The sequence below is a fragment of the Gavialis gangeticus genome, unplaced genomic scaffold, assembly GCF_001723915.1.
Source record: "Gavialis gangeticus isolate Ggan-Ray unplaced genomic scaffold, GavGan_comp1, whole genome shotgun sequence".
Taxonomy (NCBI): Eukaryota; Metazoa; Chordata; order Crocodylia; family Gavialidae; genus Gavialis; species Gavialis gangeticus.
The window spans coordinates 16,475,954-16,488,819 of record NW_017729019.1 but is presented as its reverse complement, the minus strand read 5'-3'; the positions used below and the strand labels follow the sequence as shown (position 1 = coordinate 16,488,819).

The 12,866-nt window shown below is 44.4% G+C and overlaps 1 protein-coding gene and 1 pseudogene across 2 annotated transcripts; both read left to right on the top strand.

Annotated features, from left to right (window-relative positions):
* Window positions 1-2,669: 2,669 nt before the first annotated feature.
* Window positions 2,670-8,881, top strand: LOC109295383 (gastricsin-like). 2 transcript variants are annotated; one of them, XR_002096737.1, is made up of 10 exons: window positions 2,670-2,809; window positions 3,111-3,264; window positions 3,808-3,925; window positions 4,621-4,739; window positions 5,794-5,993; window positions 6,157-6,279; window positions 6,737-6,881; window positions 7,430-7,528; window positions 7,821-8,091; window positions 8,871-8,881. XR_002096737.1 is itself a non-coding variant. In XM_019514229.1 (9 exons), the coding sequence occupies exons 1-9, from the start codon at window positions 2,754-2,756 to the stop codon at window positions 7,971-7,973; spliced, it is 1,167 nt and encodes a 388-aa protein (XP_019369774.1). In that variant the 5' UTR covers window positions 2,670-2,753; the 3' UTR covers window positions 7,974-8,179. The 2 variants fall into 2 exon arrangements, 1 of the variants encoding a protein (XP_019369774.1); XM_019514229.1 differs by lacking the exon at window positions 8,871-8,881 and having other exon boundaries at window positions 7,821-8,179.
* A 2,902-nt stretch (window positions 8,882-11,783) lies between these two features.
* Window positions 11,784-12,866, top strand: part of LOC109295111 — a 10,942-nt pseudogene continuing 9,859 nt past the window's right edge.

The following is a 12,866-nucleotide window of genomic DNA, read 5'->3' as shown; positions in this document are numbered from 1 at the left end:
AGAAACCAGGTTGAATTGGATGGACCCAACTTATTTCTTGGCTTTTCTCCTTGACGCTGATGGATTCCTACTAGTCTCAGCCCAAGCTTCTGTATGAAAATAAGTGTTTTCTAGATCTGTTGTTGTAAATAAACTGCAGTGAATCAAAGTCCCTCTTGCCTTTCTGGGATTTATTCAGGGAAGGTGGACCATGTGATATCCATGTGGCGGTCCACTGGACGGGTACCATCTAGTTCACATGCCTTTGAGAAGTGATGTTCAATTAACGTGATGTCAAACGTGATTCATGGTTAGGGGTAGATTGGGTTCGCCATCTTAATGTTTTGTCAGCCTGAGTAATCGGGAGTTTAAACAAACCCAACTGACATGAGGGAAAAGTTGACCTGATCTACTGCAAACTGTGTTTGATATCATTGCAGCTAACCCAGCTCCTCCCGGGTCACGTTCTAAGTTGAAATACATTTCCATGTCTGTGAAAATCTTGACAAATTAAACAAAATCACCTTCAAAAGCACCTTCTGTACCTCTTTGATGGTATAAGAAATGTCAATGCAAATTAAATATTTGTATTTTCATTGCAATTTTTCTCAGAGAAAGAAATGGTTTCCTGACTAATTCTACTCCACGTTTGCACAAAGGAGTATGACAACAGAACTCGGCCAGTAACACAGTATGGCCCTGCTCCCCTTTCTCGTTACTATTTTTTGGGTTGGGATGAATCGTCTTGAAGCTGGTGGGAGTAACAACTTCATTTTCATTCAGGATAAATGTAGCTCTGTTTTTTTTACTTGCATTTGAAAACTTGTCTAACTTTATCCCAACTATGTAGTTGGTCTGATAAAGGATATCACCCTAAGAAATCCTTGCCTTACATAATTTCTGGGCTATCATGGCTACCACATCACTCTCACACTACGTTTTTACTCCATGAAATGGAAAACGGGAACAGTAGGAGTCTGCTAAAAATCAGTCTCATGGACAAAGAGCTAAACCTGCTACCTAAAGTGGGTTTCCATGGTAGCCTGATGAATTCAGAGGAGGTGGATTTAGTGGATTGGAGCAGTGAGTCTGTGGCACTGAGTGTGGCCCTGAGTAAAAGACATGATGGCTTTTTGGGCAGAGTGCTGGCTAGTAGGAGGCTGTGAAGTGTGAGCAAAGAAACTCTCTCCTGCTGTAGATCCCTGCCCTGTTTAGAGAAACTTTACTAGTGTTTGTAATAAACAGGCCGGCAACACAAAAGCCAGGACGTTAAGCGAGGAGTAGCTATGCCTGACCCTAGCATCAAGTTCTCTTTACATCTGTAACAACCAGCATGATGCCATTGAGCTAACATTTGGGTTAAAAGGGATTGGAGGAGGTAGTTAGAGGTGTTGGTCTGACATCAGACAGAAGGCAGGGCAGGATGGCACTCTGGGCTCTTATCCCATTACCTGGGCTGGGTTATATAATCCCTATGTCCCTCAGCGGTTTAACATTTTTGATCTCTTCCACCCACCTTCGGTGACCCTTCCCTTTCTCTCCCTTTCTCTATCTTTTGCATCGAGATAACTTTACTCATTTCTGGTCTGTACCTCTGCTCTCTACACTTCCATTCATAGCACCTGCCATAGTAGGCTGAGCTTACAAAAACTCAAGCATCTCTGAACAAGTTAGTCTATAAGGTGCCACCGTGCCTTGCCTTCTGCCAAACTCTGAACTAATATGGTGAACTCTCTCTTGGAATAGTTTAGTTAGAGTTAATCCACCCTAAGGATAAGTCAGGGACCTCCTGAGGCGCTTTCCAGCTCTCTTATCCATGTCCCCCTGCTAATACTCAGGAGAGTTAGGATTTCTCTGTGGATCCCATGCTGTCTTCTACCCACTGAATAGTCTGACATCCTCCATTCCCCTTGTGAACTGTTGTTCAAAAGAAAGTCATAGAAAAAGCCAGAGGAGGAGTTAGCTGTGGAACCAAAGGTCCATTCTTCTTTAATAAGAGGAAGGAACAGATTGGATGGCAATGGTGCAGCTATATGCTGGAGGGGGAAGAAAGAAGTACATAACATACACTTGGAAAAGAACAAGAAGCCAAGGAGACATCAGAACAGGCATAGGGAGAGCAGTCCTGAAACAAAGCTGGAGAGGAGGTTTCCTGGGTTAAGTGCTGGTTGCAAGGGGGCTGGGAATTGTGAGGGAAGACATTGTCTCCTGCTGTTTGACACCTGCTCTGTTCAGAGAAACAAGACTTCTGCCATTCTTTATAATGAAGAAATTGTCTCCTGCCTTTGTTTTCTCCTTGAAACTGTACCAGCCCACTACATGAGAAAGTTTGGCTACCAATTTAGATTCAGAAAGGCATCAGAGTATTATAAACTTCCATTAATCACAATGAGCATTGCATTCCTTTTCTTTTGGAAAGAATGGAAGGGCACAGGTAACACTCCTGTGCACCCGCAATTATGATAACAATTCTCTTTGTTACGAACAGTAATCTCCTTCTTAACTCTATGATCTCATTATTTAAAGGCTCTAATGGCTTTATAATCTTGGCACCTGACAAAGAGGACAAAATTCTTATATTTATATAGAAATAAAGTATTTTAAAAATGTTGCCTTTGGTTGAATGTGGTGGTATGAGAAACTGGGGGTCAGAAGATAACCATCCGGTGAGTGGCATTCTCTGGGTATAAAAGTAAGGAACTCCAGATGGGAATTTTCAGCCCAGCTTTGCTGCAGCGAACACCAGCCGATTCCTGTTGGAGAAGCCGAGCACCATGAAGTGGCTCATCCTGGCTCTGGTTTGCCTCCAGCTCTCTGAGGGGCTGGTGAGGTGAGTATCGCGGTGCAGTGCAGCATATAGAAGTTCCTACCAGGTATTAGCCAGACAGGGCAGCACTCCTGCATTCAGCTTAGCCATATCCTTCAGGTTTTTTAAGGGCTCTAATAACTCTAGGCGTTTATGCCTTTGCACATGGTTTTTTGCTTTGGATAGAAACACACTGAGCAGCAAGAGGGTCCTGATAGCAAGGAGCACACTGCTGCAGGGTGCAGGGAGGAACAAAATGAGATCTGCTTGAAGGATGTTGAGTTTCCCAGCTGATGTCTGCAGCTTTTCCTTTCCTCCTGTGCAGAGTCCCTTTGAGGAAAGGCAAGTCCATGGGTCAGGCAATGAAGGAGAAGGGAGTGCTGAAGGATTTTCTGAAGCACCGTAAATATGATCCAGGCAGGAAGTACCACTTGAATGAACTCAACGTTGCTCATGAGCCAATGACCAACTACCTGAATGTGAGTATCGGCTACATACTTGTAAGTCTTCTTCGTGTTACAGAGCCCATGCCTTCCTCTCTCCTTATGGTCCTAGTGCCTAGTCAGTTGAATGCTGTGATCCCTCTTCTCAAACCTTGCAAATGTATATCAATCTCTGTTCTGAAATGGGACAGACCAACTGTCATATTGGAATCGAATGGGTCCTCTGGGTTGCTGGCATTACCCGATGAACACAGGACTGGGGGTCAGTAGGTGTTTACTCCCAGAAGGGGTGTTAGGGTTGCGCTTATAACATAAGACTGGGAATTGAGAAATCAGGACTCTGGCCCTGGCTCTCCTGCTGACTTGATTGGAGCAGATAAGCAGATAGCTGCTCCTCTTCGTGCTTTAGATGTGTGAAAGACTCAATGAAATAATGGCATAATCCTTACTTTGCCCTTGTGAAGTAACTACTCGGTGACTTTTTGGCATCCTTATATGGAAGGAGCTAGAAAATATGGTGTACAATTGATTAACAGCCCATCCGAATCCATCTCTGCACCTGCCTCTTCTTTTCTGCAGTCCTTCTACTTTGGAGAGATTAGCATTGGGACTCCCCCCCAGACCTTTTTGGTTGTCTTCGACACCGGCTCCTGTAACCTGTGGGTGCCATCTACCTACTGCCAGGACAAGGCCTGTAGTGAGTACTTCTCTGATGTTAAGACCCAAGTAGGGCCATGTCTAAGAGTGGGGATTGTTCCCGAGAGAGAGCAAAGTTCTGATTCAGCTGGGGAAAACCAGAGCTACCAAGCCAAACTTCAAACTTTTCTTGGGTGAGAGTTTTTCTCCTGTATCTGCTTGTCCCTGTTCATATGAATACAGTCCTGGTCACTGTTTTCTTATCACAAAGATACTACAGTATCCTAATGAAGCTGTCCAAAATCTCTACAGCTGTCATCAGTGCCACTGCAGCGTACAACACCACAGTGTGTGCTCTAAAACTAAAGTAGTCACCCTGCAAGATGACAAATTGTACGAAAGGACAATTTCTGTCCAGATCTTCAGCTTGCATTAATTGCCATATAGCCCTTTTGTCTCGTATAAAGCTACCCTGTTATACATACTTATATGCTGTGATGATAGGTGTGAAAGACTGATAGATAGATATGCCTTCAAAGCTAGCGTCTGTGGATATGTGGCCTTATCATCAGTGTGTGCCATATAAAGCTAAGCCCTGCGCTAACTCTTAGACCTGTTCTTTAAATCTCTGGTGAATCAACTGTTTAAAAAGTGTGAGCATATGGACAATTAGTGACTAGGCAGGTGGAAGTACCTCCAAGCATACTGCAGCCCACATGGAAGTGACCCCAGGTTGTGATTTTCTTTTTCATCTAGCCAATCATGCAAAGTTCAACCCTAATGCGTCATCCACCTATTCCAGCATTGGCGAGTCTTACACCCTGTGCTACGGCGTTGGTGACTTGTATGTTGTGTTGGGGTACGATACAGTGATGGTAAGTCACGTTTGTATGGCTCTGTTCTCCCATCAGCGTTTGTGCTCCGTCTCTGCAATTGTTTGGCCACGCTCAGATGAAGAACTTCAGGAAGTTGTCAGTAAATTCTCGACTAGCCTGCAGCTGCCTGCAGCTTGGAAATAAATGTGTGATGCATCACTCCAGAATTAAGGGGTGCTGTTCACAGACTTTTTGTTGAGGTTCCTTTTAGGAGAGGCATGCATCCAAGGTTTTCATCTGTTGACATCAGTGTTGTTACATCCGTGATGAATTAAGCCTGGTGTTTTTTAAATTTTATATTGCTGATTTCAGCCTTGGCTATTACAGGACATAGTAAGTAATGGTATCCAGGGAAACTTCCTTAAGTGAGCGAGAAGTGAACCTGCTTCGTTAAATTGACACAAACCACTATGTAGCCACGCTGCTGATTTATGAATGGTCTATTTTGTTAAACTTTTAAATGGATCAGGTAAATAAGAATGGCTTATGTTGGTAAGATAAATTGAGAGAAATTCATTCTTACGCTGAAATAAAGTGTGTATGCAGGACTTTTGATCTGTGTTAATAGGGGAAATGGGTTTAAAACTGATTCAGTTCTATTAGTGTAATTTACCTGGACATCCCCTGAGTTAACCGGGGCATGAGCCATTCAGAGTAATGCTAGCCATTCCCATAATTCGCAGGCACAAATTCTGTGATTGTTTTTTTTCTTCAGTGTTTAATTAATTTGAACGTAATGAATTTTCTCTGATAGAGACAATCTCTTAACTTAGGCCCAGTCCAAATCAAGCATGAGCATTTCCTTAAAGAAGCATCAGACCATACCTGAGCTTTCATAATGAGCTTTATATAAGTATTTGATTCCATGTTCATAATTTTGTGTAAAAATCCAGCTAAAATCAACATTTTCAAGAGCAGGTTAGACAGACACTTGACTTGGGATGGTGTAGTACTAGTCAGGGATGATCCTGCCTTGGGCAGGGAGATGGATGAGATGGCTCATGAGGTCCCTTCTGGCCCTTTCTTATGATCCTATGACCTTTTCCCCCAACAGGTACAGAATATCACTGTCAGAAAGCAGGAGTTTGGTCTGAGTGTGGATGAGCCCACAGATCCCTTCTACTATTCCAATTATGATGGGGTTTTGGGAATGGCTTATCCAGGTGTAGCAATACCAGGCTTCAACACGCTAATGCAGAACATGGTGCAGCAGGACCAGCTGTCTGAACCCATCTTCAGTTTCTATTTCTCCCGGTAAGATCTCTCCCCCTCCCTGTATGGCTCTTTACATCTTACTACTCTCAAATATGTCCCTTGCTCACTCTGCCTGTCTGTCTGTCTATTTTTTACCACCTCCATTCTCTCGGGGATTTAATTGGTAACTATACCTGATCTCTGAAATGATCTGTGTTTCCAGCAAACCAACCTACCAGTATGGAGGGGAAGTCATCTTAGGAGGAATTGACTCTCAGCTGTTCACTGGGGAAATCACATGGGCCCCTGTCATTGAGGAGGTCTACTGGAAGATCGCTCTTGATGAGTAAGCTTTGGTTGCACCATTCATGTATGAACATGCTGGGCCTGAGCTTGCATGCCTTGTAGAGAACCTCTCCAGCTGCGGTTCTTGCAGTCAGGTGCCCTGGGCCCGATCAGCCTTTCTGTGCAGGAGACTGAACACGTGATGGATAAGGCAAAGCCCTCTTCTAGATCAGACTGGAGTGGTTGGTACTTATGGGCACTTGAGCACTTATTTAAGTTAGGTGTATGCCTAAGTATTTTGCTGAATAGAGATGGGTTTCAGCAAGTGCTGAGAGTTAAGCCTTTGCTTATGGACTGTCCTGCCCCAGGGCCAATGACAGGCTGTGTTTTATTAGAGGTCCCTGAACACCAGAGGTCTGGGTATCATAGGCTTCTGCTCTTAGCTCGGCCTGCATCTGAGGTGGCTCTCTTTGCTGTTAGATATGAGCACTGAAGCCTCTTGTGTTTGCCTCCTTTAGATTCTCCATTGGAAAGAAAAATACCAGCTGGTGCAGCCAGGGCTGCCATGCCATTGTGGACACAGGGACATTTCTGCTCACCATCCCTTACCAGTACCTGTGGGACTTCCTGAATGCTGTGGGAGCTCAGGAGAGCTACGGTGATGTATGTCCAGTTAGTGCCATGCGCAGCTGCTGAGGCTGTGTGTGGGATTTTGCAATAGCTGGTGAAAAGAATCCAGGCCATCCAAAGGTGACCCTGCTGGGCTTGGTGTGGTCAGACCTTGGTTTCCAGAAGAGCTCAGTGTGGAGACGTAAAGGACTTACTTCATTTGGGGAACGCAGTTTTTCCTAGTTTAAATTCAGGGAAATAGGCAGTGATTTCCTTTTTCCTGGTATCAGTCCTAAGTAGGAGAGTGGTGCTCGTCATTAGATTGGGGTAAATCAGCAGAGAGGGGCTGGCCCACTATCAAATATGCATAGGAGATGTAGAAGGCCTGGAGAGTCTTGATGCTTTCCATGCGAGGCAGGGGAGCACAGGCAAGGCTGACGTAGCTGCTGCTCATCTAGGAGCAGATCACTGCGGAGTGGTGCCCACCCTCCACTGGATGGGAAGGGTTGGTGCCTTGTTGCGGCCTCTTTGTGTTGGCATGAGAGCGGCCTGTCCTCTAGGTTGCTGGTATCTAAACCACATCTTGCTCCTTTCTCCCACAGTATGTGGTTGACTGCAGCAGCATCCCGAACATGCCTACACTTACCTTCATCATCAACGGAGTCAAGTTCCTACTGCCGCCCTCCGTCTATGTCTTCAACGTACGTATGGCTTACGAGCACAACCAGCTTTTATCTTACTGAGACAATGTCACCTGCCTGGGTGGCCCACGAAGCAAATGCAGAGACTGCCCGTGACATGGCAGCTCTGTTTAATAGGCACTTCTGACAGTACTTCAAGCACTGGTGTCTTTGCATTTCTAGCACGGGAATTCGTGGGGCCCGATCTCCTCTCAATGCTCTCGCTGATTCCATCGAGCGTCCAAGTTGAACCTTTGATTCCTGTTCACACCACAGCCCTGAAGTGCTCTTTATTTCTTTTTCCCTCTTATAGGACCATGGCTTTTGCTCTGTCGCTGTGGAGTCGACTTACGTGGCTTCCGAGAGCGGGCATCCGCTCTGGATCCTGGGTGATGTTTTCCTGAGACAATACTACTCTGTTTTTGATATGGCCAACAACAGAGTGGGCTTTGCCCTCTCGAATTAGACAAACCTGGTGATCAACTGAACTGGACAACGCCATTCACTTGCCTACCTACAGCCTGTTTTCTCCTGGACACTGTGGTGGAATCGCAAGATCATAGCCCCCTTCATGCACCTTAGATGTAGCCCTGCCATCCCTTTGGCACATGCTCAATAACGAGGGCACTGCGTTTCTGTTCTTACAAATAAATTGCAGTCAGTCATATTGTCTCTTGTCTCCTTTGGAGTTTGTTGAGTGAAGATTGAATACAGTTCATTGTGGGTCTCAGCCCCTTTAGCACACATCAGCTGTCAATTGGGAATGCAGCAGTTAATTAACCTCCCTTTCATACCCTTCTGGTCAGATTTTTAAAACAGCTCAGTGTTCAGCAGTGCCCATTGAGAACAATGGGGAATCCCATCCATGTTCCTTGACTTTTGGAATAGTTGAACCCTCTATAAATTGGAACAACCTTTTCCCACAGAGCTTTAATCTGTCTGGAGAGAGGGATGGTTTGGGGGCTCCATCTACTGACATGTGGAATATGCATCAGCTTCCTAGGCAGCTCCTATCCTTTCTGGCTGCCTACCCTTCTGCTTGGTGGCGTCTTATTCTGCCAGCTATTGCTGACTGGCTCTTTCTTTATTAACCTTTTCTGAACTGCTGTGAAATGTGGAGATTATATGCTACCTCCCATTTCCCCATGCAGCTTCTAGTGCCATTTCTTGACTCTTGAGACTAGACACTGCATTTCTCTCTCAGTTTGAGTATAGTTCTATCCTGCTGAGATGAGACCTCAGATCCAATGCCTTTGTCCTTTCCGTAAGATCTCCCACCACGCGTGGAATTAATACCGCCTAGTCCATATGGGGAAGCATCATAAACTATCCTTAGAGGCAAAGCTACGTTGCAGTGAATAAGGTCCCCTTCATATCAGATATGCATATGATATTTCTGCTCATTGAACAGCAATTCATTTAGGGGAGGTGATGTTGCAAGAGAGCACCTCTGGCAACTAGTGACCATCACCTCAAACTATGCAGTTTTGGGGCCCCCCACTACAGAAAAAATGTGGAAAAAACTAGGGAGAGTCTAGCAGAAGGCAATAAAAATGGTTTGGGGGCTGGGGCACTGATTTGTGAGGAGAGGCTAAGGGAACTGAAGACTGAGGCGGGATTTGATAGCAACTTTCAACTACCTGCAGTGGGGTTGCAAAGAGGATGGAGCTGGACTGTTCTCAGCGGGGGCAGACGACAGAACAAGGAGCAACGGGCTCAAGTTGCAGCAAGGGAGATTTAGTTTAGATATTAGGATAAACTTTTTTCACTAGGAGGGTAGTAAAATACCGAAATAGCCTGCTCAGAGAGGTTTTGGAATCTCCATCCTCAGAGGTTTTTAAGACCTATTTAGACAAAGCCTTGGCTGGGATGATCTAGTTGGGGATGGTCCTCCTTTGAGCAGCCGGACTAGATGTGACCTCCTGAGGTCCCTCCCAACCCTCGTTTTCTATGAATCCGTGACTCTATGAAACGAATGTCATTGTGACACGTTTTGTGGCTGTGGCACCTGAAGAACATGATCTTTCATTTGTGGTTCACGCACAATGTCTTTGTCAAAGGTGTGGACCCCAAGTGGATGCACTTCAAAAACCAAGTTACATTTTGCCTTGTTCATGCTAAGCCCATATGCAGGCCATCTTGCCAGGACCTTTGGAGCTGCTTTTCATCCTAGGTCCCATGCTCCAGATATGAGCTGGAGTGTGTGCCACCGAGTACCAGGCATGCTTTGTAGTACATGCTTCATTGCTTGCTGACAAATAGCAGGTGAACAGGCTATTCCAAAGACTAGCTTGTTATAATGGAAACCCTTTGTGCTGGTTAATGGTGAGGTACTTGTTGTCACTGCCTTCAATCTCCATTTGCAGATAGGTTTGTGTTAGACTGATCTTGGACTAATGCTTATTATCATTATGCAGTGAAGCAAATGCAACTTGTATTCTGGGCAATGGATACTGGCCCCCATGCAACACTGAGTTACTGGTAGCCTTGAAATCACCACCATTATGAACCACTATTGGTAGTAGAAAGTTTCTAATTAACCATGGATAGAATTCAAGAGCCCTGAAATGGTTGAAGTTATATCTCTACCTCTCTCTGTATCAAAGATATTGGAAGACGTTTGTAAACTTCAGGGATTTCTCCCTCTTCAAGCACAATTTTGCCTTTCATTTGTCTTAAATTCTGATACCATTCATCAAAAAACATAGATTACCTTATCCAACAGTTCAGTTAGTTTTTGTTTTGGGTTCATAGCTCATAAATTTCTGTGAACCCTGTTTAGCTGGATATATCTCAGGCACCCTTTTACAAGAAAAGCATGAGCTGCTCATGTTATGACAAAAAGGCTTAGCATATGTTTTTACAGTTGTGTGTTACCACCACTGTGATAATCCTCAGGAGAGCAGGGATTTCCTTTGTCTACGTTTTCCAAAACACGATGGCTTTTTACAGTTTCACCTCTTTTAAATAGAAATTATAGAGTCAGCAGACAATGTGTTAGCTTCAGCTAAAGAAAACGGAAGAACATTGTTTCTCACCTATTAAACTGAAAATGTGTAGGGATGCTATAGTACCGTTGGCTTTAATTTTAGCAGCTTAATGTTCCAAATCTTCACATTGGAATAGTGGAAAATGTGCATTTGTTGATGCAAATCCAAGAAACACAAGTGAAAATGAACACTATTCGTTTTAAGTGAAATTGTTATTTAATCAAAAAAAAAATATATATATATATTTTGCATTGGAATAATGTCCTGGCCACACTGTTCCAGATGTACCCCAGTGGAAATGAAACCAGAAACCAGGCCAATAAAATGTTATACAACTTCACTGGCAGGTATAACAACTCCCTTTCTTTTAAAAGGCATTGTTAAAACTATTTACCTCTTGTACGGAGCACACGTTTGTCGCTGTAGTGGTGTCCTCCCCCAGCAAGCCAAGTACCAGGCTGGAGTAGAAGTCACCCTTGAAACCCAGTGAGGGCTCCCCTCTGATGTGATAACCAGCTCTGGGTAGAAGAATTGGTTGGACTGGGGCAGAGGGAAATAACAGAGAGTTCAGACATAATATCAAAAGGAAGAAAGCCAAGAAGACGGCAGAGGGCATGGACTTAAGAAGATGCTGAGAGAGCAGTTTTTTGGCTGAGTGCTGGCTAGAGAAGGGCTTGAAACCATGAACAAAGAAGCTGTCTTCTTGCTTTGGGTTCCTACTCTGTCTAGAGGAACAGGACATTGTACGGTGTTTCTAAATGAACAGCTTTGCATCAAAGAAATATCTGATTCCTGACATCAATTTCTCCTTCAAACCACATACCCTTTAGACCCAGAATTTTGGCTAAATTTGGAGGTCAAGAAGGATAACAGTATCATACATTTACATTCCTTGTGAAGACCAACATATTCCTTTGTTTCTGGAAAGAACAAACCAGTTTTTGAGAACAATGAATACCACCCCAGTGCAATGACATTTTGATAACACCTCTTTGTTATATGCAGTTGTTTGCATCTTATCAGATGTTAGTAATTTGATTTCACTATCAGAAGCCCTAACGGCTTTTATAATCTCAGTGCCTGACAAAGGAAATGAACTTCTTAATACTCGTGAGGGAATGAACACCACATTAAGTGGTTGACAGTGATATGGGAAACTGGGTGTCAGCAGATAATGGAGGAGAGGAGTGGCATTTGCTGGGTATAAAAGTAAGGAGTGCAGATGGCAGCCTTCAGCCCAGCCTTACTACAGTAAAATTACTCGTTCTGGGTGGGAGCAGGTTGCTGGAGAAGCCGAGCACCATGAAGTGGCTCATCCTGGCTCTGGTTTGCCTCCAGCTCTCCGAGGGGCTGGTGAGGTGAGTATCGCGGTGCAGTGCAGCGTATAGAAGTTCCTATCAGGTATTAGCCAGACAGGGCAGCACTCCTGCATTCAGCTTAGCCATATCCTTCAGGTTTTTTAAGGGCTCTAATAACTCTAGGAGTTTATGCCTTTGCACGTGCTTCTTTGCTTTGGGTAGAAACACGCTGGGTGCGTCTACACAAAACGCTTATTGAGCATTGGCCTAATAACACTGCACAGTAGCTTGTCACAGCAAAAACCGTGCTAATGGCTTACTGTGCAGCGTTGTTAGGCTAATGTGCACTAGGCATCACTAAATAACTATTCGCTGGCTGTACTGTGCAGTGACTTTAGGTCCTGCACTTTTAGTTAGTACTCTATTAAGGAAGTACTTAACTAAATGGGCAGTTTCTAAGGCACATTGATGAATGTGTAGATGTGCCCATTGAGCAGTAAGAGGTTCCTGAGGTCAGGGAACACATTGCAGCAGGGTGCAGAGAGCAGGAAAATGAGACCTGCTTGAAGGATGTTCAGTTTCCCAGCTGATGTCTGCAGCTTTCCCCTTCCTCCTGTGCAGAGTCCCTTTGAGGAAAGGCAAGTCCATACAAAAGCTAATGAAGCAGAAGGGAGTGCTGGAGGATTTTCTGAAGCAACATAAATACGACCCACGCAGGAAGTACCACTTCAATGAATACAATGTTGCCCATGAATCAATAGCCAACTACCTGGATGTGAGTAATAAATCTTCTTCCCTGCCTGTCTGCTTCTCCAAGAATCGTAGCCCCTCATTCTGTGACCTTGTGAGGCCCCAGCATATGCACTGCTTGTTTCTTCCTCCTGTTTTATGGCCAAATGTCAATCTAATGTTGTGATCTCCTAGGAAGCCTGATCTCTGTTTTGAACTGGTTTTACTATTGTGCTTCTAGGCTAAGTACAGACAGTCAAAAGGTCCTAGGTCTGAATACAGTCAATCTTTGTAAGTTAGTCTAAGTTTCATAGATTCATAGATTCATAGATTAAGGGTCGG

Excerpts from the sequence above, each read along its gene's own strand:
- LOC109295383 (XM_019514229.1), top strand. The coding sequence starts at position 2,754 with ATGAAGTGGCTCATCCTGGCTCTGGTTTGCCTCCAGCTCTCTGAGGGG. Across the intron at positions 3,926-4,620 it reads CTGCCAGGACAAGGCCTGTA|CCAATCATGCAAAGTTCAAC; the intron begins GTGAGTACTTCT and ends TTTTTCATCTAG. Across the intron at positions 6,280-6,736 it reads TGGAAGATCGCTCTTGATGA|ATTCTCCATTGGAAAGAAAA; the intron begins GTAAGCTTTGGT and ends TGCCTCCTTTAG.